This window comes from Pteropus vampyrus, unplaced genomic scaffold, assembly GCF_000151845.1.
Source record: "Pteropus vampyrus isolate Shadow unplaced genomic scaffold, Pvam_2.0 Scaffold12, whole genome shotgun sequence".
In the NCBI taxonomy this organism is placed as follows: Eukaryota; Metazoa; Chordata; class Mammalia; order Chiroptera; family Pteropodidae; genus Pteropus; species Pteropus vampyrus.
This window is the reverse complement of record NW_011888793.1, coordinates 14456407-14467812: the sequence shown is the minus strand read 5'-3', so window position 1 is coordinate 14467812 and position 11406 is coordinate 14456407. Positions and strand designations below refer to the sequence as shown.

General features: G+C 39.1%; 1 protein-coding gene across 2 annotated transcripts in view; it reads left to right on the top strand.

Annotated features, from left to right (window-relative positions):
• The window catches only part of NCEH1 (neutral cholesterol ester hydrolase 1), a 57671-nt gene that overhangs the window by 18216 nt on the left and 28049 nt on the right, over nt 1–11406 (top strand). Inside the window, exons 1-2 of one of the 2 annotated variants that reach the window (XM_023524746.1) lie at nt 6636–6650; nt 7572–7607. Coding sequence is in view for 1 of the 2 variants with exons in the window: in XM_023524739.1 (XP_023380507.1) it covers nt 7572–7607 (36 nt within the window). In the remaining variant the exon portion in view is untranslated. Of the gene's footprint in view, nt 1–6635; nt 6651–7571; nt 7608–11406 lie in introns of those variants that run through there. The other variant, XM_023524739.1, reaches the window with a different exon arrangement.

The following is an 11406-nucleotide window of genomic DNA, read 5'->3' as shown; positions in this document are numbered from 1 at the left end:
TAATTGACTGTATTCCCCTTCACCTTTTTCACCCATCTCTCTGTCACCCCTCTCCTCTGGCAACTATCCTTTTGGTCTCTGTTTCTGTGAGTCTGTTTTGGGGGTTTTTTTGTTCATTTTGTTTTGCTTTTTAGATTCCACATATAAGTGAAACCATATGATATTTGTCTTTCTCTGTCTGACTTATTTCACTTAGCATAATACCCTCTAGGTCCATCCATGTTGTTGCAAATGGCAAGATCTCATTCTTTTTATTGCTGCATAATAGTATTCCATTATTTGTATCTCTCCATACACATATACATATACATATATATGTATACATGTAAGTATACATATATATGTATATGTATATGTGTATGGAGTATACATATATATGTATATGTATATGTGTAAGTATACATGTAAGTGATATCACGTGATTTTCAACATTTTCTGTCTGGCTTATTTCACTTAGTATGATTATTTCAAGGTCCATCCATGTTTTTCCAAATGGCAGTATTTCATCTCTTCTATGGCTGAGTAATATTCCATTGTATATATGTACTACAGCTTCTTTAGCCAATCATCTGTCATAGGACACTTCGGTTGCTTCCATGTCCTGGCCATTGTGAATAATGCTGCTATGAACATCAATGTGCAAATATCTTTTCGAATATGAGTTTTCAAGTCTTTGAGGTAAATACCCAGTAGAGGGATTGCTAGATCATGTGATAGGTCAATTCTTAGTTTTTTGAGGAACCTCCATACCGCTTTCCATAGTGGCCATACCAATTTACAATTCCACCAGCAGTGTATGAAGGTTCCTATTTCTCCACATCCTCTCCAACATCTGTTATTCCTTGTCTTGTTGATTATAGCCATTCTAACAAGTGTGAGATGGTATCTCATTGTGGTTTTGATTTGCATTTCCCTAATATCTGGTGATGTTGTGCATCTTTTCATATATTTTTTGGCCATTTGTATGTTCTCTAGGGGGAAGTATCTGTTCAGGTCCTCTGCCCATTTTTTGATTGGACTGTTTGGTTTTTTGTTGTTATTGAGTCGTATGAGTTCTTTGTATATTTTGGATATTAGGCCCTTATCAGAGGTGTTGCTTGCAAATATATTTTCCCATTCGGATGGTTGTCTCTTTACCTTGTTGACAGTTTCTTTTGCCGAGCAAAAGCTTTTTAGTTTGATGTAGTCCCATTCATTTATTTTTGCTTTTACTTCCCTTGCCTTTGAGGTCAAATTCATAAAATTCTCTTTAAGCCCAAGGTCTTTGAGTTTAGTTCCTATGTTTTCTTCTATGCATTTTATTGTTTCAGGTCTTATATTCACGTCCTTAATCCATTTTGAGTTAATCTTGGTGTGTGGTGATAGACAATAGTCTAGTTTCATTCTTTTGCAGGTGGCTTTCCAGTTTTCTCAGCACCACTTATTGAAGAGGCTTTCCTTTCTCCACTGTATATTTTTGGCGTTTTCGTCAAACATTATTTGCTCATATAAATATGGATTTATTTCTGGACTTTCGATTCTGTTCCACTTGTCCGTGTGTCTATTTTTCTGCAGTACCATGCCATTTTGATTACTGTCGCTTTGTAGTATAATTTGAAGTCAGGCAGAGTGATGCCTCCAGCTTCGTTCTTTTTTCTCAGGAGGGCTTTGGCAATTCAGGGTCTTTTGTGCTTCCATATGAACCTTATGATTTTTTTGTTCTATTTCTTTAAAAAATGCCGATGAGATTTTGATGGAGATTGCATTAAATCTGTATAATACTTTAGGTAATATGGTCATATTAACTATGTTGATTCTTCCAATCCAAGAACACGGGATATCTTTCCATTTCTTTGTATCTTCTTTGATTTCTTTTATAGGGTCTTATAGTTTTCATTATATAGGTCCTTCACATATTTTGTTAGATTTATTCCTAGGTATTTTGTTGTTGTTGTTGCAATTGCAAAAGGAATTATTTTTTCTCCTTCTTTTTCTGACACTTCATTATTAGAGTATAGGAACGCTATGGATTTTTGAATGTTGATTTTGTACCCAGAGACTTTACTGTATTTACTTATTGTTTCTAGTAGTGTTCTTGTGGAGTCTCACAAATATAGTGGACAATTTGGTGATGGACAGAGGGGAGGGAGAGTTGGGAGGCTGGGAGAATGGGGTGAAGGGTTAAAGAAGTACAAAGTAGTAGTTGATAGATGGTCATGGAGATGGGGACCACGGCTTAGTATTAAAACGTTGGCTAGGTGGAAGGCCAAGGGAGGGAGGGAGCAATTGGGGGGATCATTTTATGAACTATGTAGATGCCTAACCAATGTACTGTATACTTGAAACTAATTAAAACAAACAAATTTTAAAAAAGAATTAAATGCACAAGAAAAATTAAACAATAAACAAAAAGATTTAGGATTATTTGTTCTAGTTCTCTGGAAAATGTCATTGGTTTTTTGATAAGAGTTGCATTGAATCTGTAGGTTGTTTTGGGTAGTATGGTCATTTTAATCATATTAATCTTTCTATCCTTTAGCATGGTATATTCTTCCATTTATTTGTGTCCTCTTCAATTTCTGTCTTCAGTGGCTTATGGTTTTTTGAGTACAGATCTTTTACCTGCCTATTTGAATCTATTTCTAGGTATTTTATTCTTTTTAATGCATTTGTAAGTGAGATTTTTTTCTTAATTTCTTCTTTGGATTGTTCGATATTATTGTACAGGAACGTGACAGATTTCTGTATTTTTATATCCTGCTATTTTACTGAATTCTTTTAGTAATCCTATCAATTTTTCAATTCTTTAGGGTCTTCTATATACAGTATCATGTCATCTGCAAATAGTGACAGTTTTACCTCTTCCTTTCCAATTTGGATACCTTTTGCTTCTGCAGCTTTTTGAGGGCCAAGGATTCAGCATTTCACAGAGTTAGGCCCTTTGAGTAACCTTGGACTGGCCAACTTATTTAATTGTGTAATTGCAATAATAGAGGTAAGAGATCAAAGAACTAGTTCTCAATAAGATTCTCTTAAAAACAGATGAATTTTAAAAAGCAATAATTTACTAACCTATTTATTGTGCCAAACTCCATTTGTCTCTTCAGTTAGGATCTATCTCTTTTAGTGAGACCAGACCTTTATTTCCCTGAGTTTTGTCCTGTGGGTAGAGGTTGTGGCTGGGGGTGGGAGTAGGGGTGTTGGTGGAGACAAGGAATAGATGTTCTTATACAATATCATAGAGACCAGGTTCTGAGTCATCAGATTAAGAATATTTTAACCTTTAAAATACAGCACCAACCCTATTTCTCTCAGGGCAGTGGTCTATCCCAACTTCCCAGCAAGCAAACCTGTAGAGAATTTTTATAAGTTTATTTGAGCCAAATAAACTTATGAACTTCTGCTGTGTAGAATAGAAACTATTCTATTCTACAAGATCTCATGCTCTGAGGAGTAACAATTTTGCAGTTTCTTTTTACGCATTTGAAATGTAAGGAGGGAACATAAGGAAGATTACATGAATGTGGAGAAAAAGCAAGGTGAGATTGGTTACCAGATAGTTAACAAGATTGTTAACCTGATGTTTTTTTCAAAGGTGTGTTAACCTAGATGCACAGAAATAATGGACAGGGCCTGCTTAAGGCAAAGATAAGCCTTTTACTAAAGAAATTATATGTCTGGGGCATGACTACTCACCATGACCTTCCTAGTTAGGAATTTATGATCAGATCACCCTGTGAGATTACTTTCCATGGAAGCCTTTTTTCATCCACAGTGTAGATACCTGCCTTATACACTGTCAACTTCTTAAGGATGAAGCGCATCTTTGTATTTCCCTTTGCTCCGTACCAGTTTTGATGTCTGGTACTCTGTAAACACTGAAATATTTGGTGAACTAGTGGATGAAAAGTAGACATGGCCCTTTTTCCTTGTGATGGCATGGATACCTAACCCTATGAATTCACCTCAGGAGGGCAACAGAGGTATCTCTTCCGTTGTATAGATATTTTGATTTAGACTTAACACGGTAGACATTAAACATATTAGATTGTTGTAGCTGTAGATCTTGACTAAACGTTTGCAAGGAGTGAATTGTTTCAATGTCCTGAGGTAGATTTAAAACCTCTCTTGTTGGGGACTCCAGATTCTACAACGGCTGGGACTGCACTCCTAAGCCTCTGGGACTTGCCAGCCTAAGCCTCTGGGACTTGCCAGCCATCATCTCTTCTAGTGCCTCAGGCCAAGGAGTGACTGAAACTTCTGGCTGTAGAAATTCTAGTTGCTGTAAATCCTCTCTAGCTTTTGTACTTGCCAGTTTTTTTGCCAGTTTGTATTTGCTAGTTTTCTTCGTAACCAGTTTACATAGGCAACCTGTCCTGCTAACCAGCCTAGCAGATCTGCTGGCAAATATGCTGCTGGCAGGGTAGAGTTTGGGATACATTTCATGACCTCTTTCCCTTCCCCACCCTGATTTTAAATCTTTTATTCGTAAGTGCTCAAAAGCTGTGTAATGGGAGAGGCTAAACTTTAAATAATGGTTTGGTTAGTGATTTTCTTCTGAACTCTGAGTAATAACATTCGGAACAATGGGGCAGTCAGCTGGGTGCTGGCTTTCTCCTTGTCACTTGGAGCTTGATGATCCTGGACAAGGTAGTTAACTTCTTTAAACTTCAAATGAGCCTAAAAGTGCAATATCTGCTCTTCCTATTTCAATTCAAACAAGTAAAAGTTCAAACGGTCATAAACTATAAACTATAAAGCATTGTAGAAAAGAGTAATCATTACAATTATTAAAATTTATTATGTATTTTATATAGTATGCCTTAATTTATTATAATCACATTCTGACCATACACAAAGAGGTCTTAATTTGTTATAATCATCATCTGAATCTGGCTCTTCAGACATCTGTAGATACCGATAAAAATCATTTGCCTGCGTCTTTTGGGTTTTCATGCCATTGAAGAAACCATTTCTCAAAAGTCACATCTAATTTGCTGCTTCCTGCACTTTACATAAAGCAGAAGATTAACCTAAATTCTGTAGTATCCTGTATAACACAACCGTGAAGTCAGGCAGAGGGCATGAGTGGGCAAGCTCCAAATTGCCATATAACAGAAGGAAGCTTGGAAGATTTTGTTTAGAAGTTTAATTCTTTTGTGCTGCCTTTAGTCAGCTGCTATTTGGAACACTCAAATGAAAACTACTTGTCCTGGCAATCAAGGGAGGCTTTTAGCAGCTTCAGGAGCCTCATGAAAGACATTTGTTCATGAGCAGCTAGCTGTACATGGGACACTAGAAAAAAAATTGGTCCTCAAGACTCAGACTTTGTCCCAAGAAGCTCACAATCTAGTTATTGCTATTATTAGTAATAGAAATGTGAGTAAAATAAGGACTCAAATTAATTTCTTAAAGTCTCATTTCAGCTGTCATGTACACGTGTATGGACGAAAGGAGAATGAGACAGGAACAAGACCAAGAAAGAAGTGTTATCCGAGAAGGTTTGAGAGAGACATGTGCCAGTAAGGAAGAGTTGGAGGACAGTGGTCAAGGCTATATGGAACTGCTGTGCTGCAGCTGCTGTCCTTGGGCGAGTCATGTATTTTTTCCAGGCCTCAGTTTCTTTTTGTGTAAACATGTTAAATCCTCCACTTTAATGACATAGGTTTTAGAATAAATCGTTTCATGAGTGATAGTAGAGGGTGATGGTTAAGCATTCTAGAACCAGAATGCTTCGGTTCAGATCCAGCCTACCACTTCCTACCTCTGTGGCCTTGGGCAATTCACTGGTCTACCCTTGGTCTGAAACACCTCTACACTGAGAAAGGTGACCAACACAGAGCATATGTCAGTACGTTTGAGCTGTTATTCTTTACATATCTTGACAGAATATATAGGAGGCTTTTGGAAGTAAGCAGCACCTTGGCCATACAGAAACTATTTGTCTTCTAGGCGATGGTAAAAAAAACAATCACAAAGGTTTAGAAACTGGAAGGAGACAAGGTTATCCTTTTGGTGCTCCCCCACATTGCATTGCAGCCCTGGGGGTGAGAGAACAAACTGAAGGCTTTAGAGGCGGGGTGTTGGACCCCTCTGCGAGCTCTTTCCTCTCTCTGTTCTAGGTTACCTTGTTACTGGGTGTAGCGAGGTTCTCCTCAAGGTTGCTTTGAGGCTTGTATTGAAATGCTTAAATATAGGACTAAACAATTTGAAATTCTGTAATAAAGCGATCTCATCAGAATACCCTACTGTTACATAATTATATTTGTGCTTTACAGGTTGGCTTAATAATTCCCTCCAGTGCCTTGCTATATGGAGAGAGTATACTTGTGCCCCACACAGAACTCTTTTGGTCCATGCCTACTCTCAGAGTGTGGGACAGAGTTTTATTTTACAAAAATAATGTTGAGTAAAATAAATAAGGGAGGAAGGACAAGAATAGGAAAGGTACCTAACCAGATAGGGACTCACCAATGGCCTGAGAAAGGTCCCTGCACATTCAAGGCTTTTGGAGAGAGGGGACAACAAGAAGCGATTTGGATTTACTCCTCACGCGCACTCTTTTCCCTTCTTTATCTGGGAAAGTGGGGCCCAGAGACCTTAGGAAGCGTGCCCAGGTCATGTAACTAACACATGACAGAGCCAGGACTCGACTCTGGTCTCTATCAAAGGTATGTGTTCTTTCCTCTCTATCATATTTCCTTTACCCTTTCTGACCTTGGTCAAAGAATTTCATGACAGGATAATGAAAAATGATTATTTACAACCTTTTCTTCTGAGGAAGCTTGATGATGGGGTTTATATCACTTAAAGGGCTCTGCTGCCCTGAAGCCCCTATTATATCTCACTTCAGGACCATGCAGCTGGCTCCGAGCTAATGGGAGATTCACTTTGTGTTACTACAGCTAAGCTAAGGTAGGGAGACTTCATTATATGACAGACTGAAAAGCTATGAAGGCCTGACATTAACAAATAATAAGAGCCTTATGGGCTCTTATATACTAAGTTCTATGCCAATATCCTTTTTAAAAAAGCATATTAAGTATGTATTATGACCACTCCAATTTTACAAGTGAAGAAACTCAAGCAGAGAGAGGTTTGGTGATTTTCCTAGAATCACCCAACTAGTAAGTGTCAGCCAGAATTGAACCTTGGCCAATTGCCTTCATCATCCACACCCTAAAATAGTATGCTATGTTCGGGATGGTAGGGAAAGAGGAAGGTGAGATGGAGGCGGAGGATATCTCAGAGACAGTGGATGGAGAAACCCTGATTTGTAGCTATTGCTGATTTCCCATGATGGAAATACTCCCGTCAGGGACAGTTTTAAGCTACTGACCTGATATCAACTGACTTGTAAATTTAGTTAGTTTTTGTGACCCGGCGAGAGCTAATTCCAGCACACCACTGAAGCCTATTGCCAAACAGAACAGCAGGGACAGAAAAAAAAATCAAGTTATGCTTGGGTACACTTGACTCTAGAGAACTGGAAAGTACAAAGGGTGAGATGGTGAGAAATGAGGTTGGAATGTAGAATGGGATCAGACCAGAATGTCGAGTTCAGATTTTTTTTTTTTTTTTTTTTCCTTTAGGAAACTGGAAGTCAGTGGAAGCTTTTAAGCAGCCAGGTAATGTGATCAGCCTTTAGGGTAAGAACCCTGATAAGCAGTGTGCATCAGGTTATAGAGAAAGAAAGTGTTGTGTGAAATTCAAGTTAGTAAGCAAATACAGGAAATAATGAGCATATAATCAAGACAGCAGTGTGAGTTGGGGTGGAGACTGGGGGCAGAACCAGATTCAGAAAATGCTAGCAGATGGAATTGACAAGAATTGATGATTGATTGGATATCATGTGAGGGAATGAAGGAGCTGAAGCAAATAGAGATGTCAATTGTTTTTCAAAAGTTTGCTTTATGCCACTTTGCTTTCACAAAAGACTCATGTCAGTACCTGTTTTCACTAACCAAAAGAAATTCAAAGAGAATGTTGCTTTAACAACAACGAAAAAAAAAAGGCAAAAAGCAAAAATAGCATTCAGCATTTGTTTTGCAGCAGGTCTTTCCAGAGGTAGCACTCACCTGGAGCAGCGAGAATGGCACCTCCAGCTCCTTCCCCGAGAGCTACACTCAGCATCAAGCTGCCATAGCTTTGAACTGTGTCTGTCAGCTTCTGTGCTTTATCTCAATTTATTTTGTGCATCCGTGGGCAAGATGTGTTCTAAAGGATCAGAAAAGCCTAAGAGAGCTCATAAGGGTGTTCCGCCTTGCCTAAAACTGGATGTACTTAAGTGCATTCGGTATGATTTGATAGGTTGTTTTGGGGGTCTGGGAACACTCAAAAATGTTTCCATATAAGTTAATGGTAATTGCTTCTCCACTTTATGCCATTTCAGCTTATGAAAGCTTTCATAGGAATGTTCTGCCTTCAGAAACCTGTATCAAATTCTGCCTTCAGAAACTTGTATCAAGGTTTCCAGCTTGAAAGCTAGAATTATGGTCAGATCATTAATAAAGAATTTACAAGAGTAAGTTGCTGAGTTTGGAGTGGGGAAGGGAGGGGAGAACATGTTAATTTTAAAGAGCTTTTAAACTAGCCCCTGGAGATGGTTGGAAATATGCACATTGGTGCTTAAGAAAGACAGATCGGGGACTGGAGATAGAGATTTGGAAGTCATCAGCATATGGACAGAGTTCATAGCCATTCAATTTAATAGGCTGACAGTAAGATTTTCTTGTTTATTGGCATTGTGCCATAGCAGTATATTGGCTTACTCGGGGAAAGCAGGGCTTGTACAATTGAATAAAATAAAAAATGGAACCTTGGGAAATGCCATCATTTAAAGGGCCAGTGGGGAGAAGAGGAAGAAACAATCAATAAAATACCCCTCCCTCCCCCCAAAAGCGGGGGGGCATTAGTAGAATGGCAAGAGAAACAAGAGATTGGAGAAGTTAAGGGGGAAGAGAGTTTCAATAAAGAGCAAATTGTTGTTAAATGCCTACAACAAGGCCAGATTGGTCCTTGGTGCTGGCAGTGGGGTGGTGGGGCACTGGTGAACCTCCTAAGGACAGTTTAGTCGGAGATATCTGGTCGGAAGCCAAATTGTAATGGGTTGCCTTCGAAGAGGACAGTGTTTGAAAATCACTGTCTTCTTCAGGGTAAAGAAATCAAGTTTTATTGAAGGGCATTTCCTCTCAGCTTTCCTCCCTACCTCCTATAAACTAACCCAGTCACCCAAGAGCAGCCCTTTCGTCTGTTTTCCAGAACCTACTTCCTTCTTCCTCCAGAGTCTCAATTCACTTGTCATTTCTCTTCTCTGTAACCTTTGTCTCTCCTGTTTGCAGGCTCTTTTCCTACAAGCATGCTCTAGTCTCAAAAAAAAAAAAAAAAAGAAAGTTTTTCTTTACTTTTTCCCCTAGCCTATTTGTCCTGCTGCCTTCTTTATCTCCGCAAAGTGAAAGTAATCCTCTCATTCACTATCTCTATTTCTTCACTCCCACTCATTTTTCAACCTATTACAGTCCGGCTTCCAGCCAGATATCTCCTGACTAAACTGTATTTACGAGATTCACCAATAATGCTATGATCCCATGACCCACTTGGCCTTGGCAGACCTTTAAGCAACAACTTCCTCTTTCTTGAAACTCTCTTCCCGCTTAACTTCTCCAGTTTCTCGTTCCTCTTGCCATGGTGATAATTTATTATTCCTCTTTCTGTGGGGGGTGGTGTGGAGGGTCTGTTAATGACTGGTTCTTCCTCTCCTGCCCACTGTCTCTTTGAACAATGGCGTTCCCAAAGTTTTATTTTTTATTTTATTCAGCTTTACAATTCCTGCTTTTCTCTGGGCAAACTGACTTACCTACCCTCTCTGGTGAAATTTACCATATTGCTGAAAACCTTCTGAAACGGCGCTCAGACGGCCCCGTCTTTTCTTTGAATTGGGTTAGATTAGAGATCCAGCCCCTAGCAAGTGAAGGGATGTTTTCATCTTTGTAATCTGTGTGGGACAAGGAAAGACGACTTTTATGCTCTCCCATTCTTACTGGGGAGTGACGCCGAACACTTGCAAAGCAAAATGTGGGTGGTGGGCAGAAGACCAAAGTGTGAAACACCTGCCACACAACACAAACATCTGTGTGCCTTTCCCTGCTCTTTCCTCCTTCTCCAGCCTACTGGCCATTCATTAAAACACAGTTCAACTCAGCTGATACCGTCTCCAGGAGGCCTCTTCAGATAGCTTCTGCCTCTTCTCTCCTAGGCTGGATCACACATCTTTGTACTTTAAGATACATATCTCTGTTTTTGAAGTTTCTACATCATTTCATAATTATCTATGATATCTAGGGTAGTCCCACTTTTAGGGCCTGTGAAACGTTCCCCTTACTTCTTTAGTTCTTCTGGCTGGTCGGATAATTCAAATGACATACGGCAGATTAACAGGAGAAAATAAAATTTTAATCCGTTTGCACGGGGAATTCCCAGAAGCATAAAAATTCCAAACACAGGCAAAATGGGGTATAAATGTCATTTTGGACTAAGAAGGAAGAGGTAGGCAATCCACAGATAGATGAGAAAGAGCAAACATTTGGTAAACAATTTCTTACAGAGCCACCCCAAAATGGACGTAAAGGGGACTCTTAAGAGAACAGATTTTGCTTAGATCCTCCATGTCTGCCACACTTAATTCATATGTGCTAAGGTGAATATGTTAAGTTTCCTTTCCTGAAGTGGGTTTTTCTATCTGAATCTCTTTAGGCAGGTAATACGAAGGTAAACAAACTCTTCTTGGATTTCTTATGCTTTAATTGTTTTAAGCTTGAGATAATCTGCATGCCAGGTGGCACATTCTGGGGAGACATTCTCCCATCCCCCACACCATATTTGTATGCTTCTCAAAAATAAGTCATTCTGCTTTAAACGTTCACCTTTGTATCCCCAATGCTTAGACAAGTCATGACCAAATGGGTACTTCATAAATGGTGGTTGAATGCATTAGTTGACTTGATTTACTTAGGAATTCTCAACTTTGCTGTGTATTGAAATCACAGCTGAGCTGAAAATAAAATACCCAGACCTTAGTTCACACTCTCAGAGATGATTATTTAATAGGTGTGGAATAGGACTCAGGCATTGGCATTTTTTAAAAGCTTCCAAGTGACACTAATATGCTGTCAGCTTTAAGAACTATAGGATTAAATAAAGTAAATATACCTTTATTCTACAGTGCTTGCTAGTGTTGTGTCCAGAATAACCAGACCCAACTTGAGTGCTCTTAACCAGGAGACAGTTTGTTAGCCGGCGGCTGTCCTTGCAAAGGAGCAGCCTTGAAATGCCAAGATACAAGGTTTTTAAGCCCCAAATCCCATTCCTCATTCTGTCTTAAACACAAAGGTCCATCTTTCTCCTATTCACTACCTGTCAACCCACTGG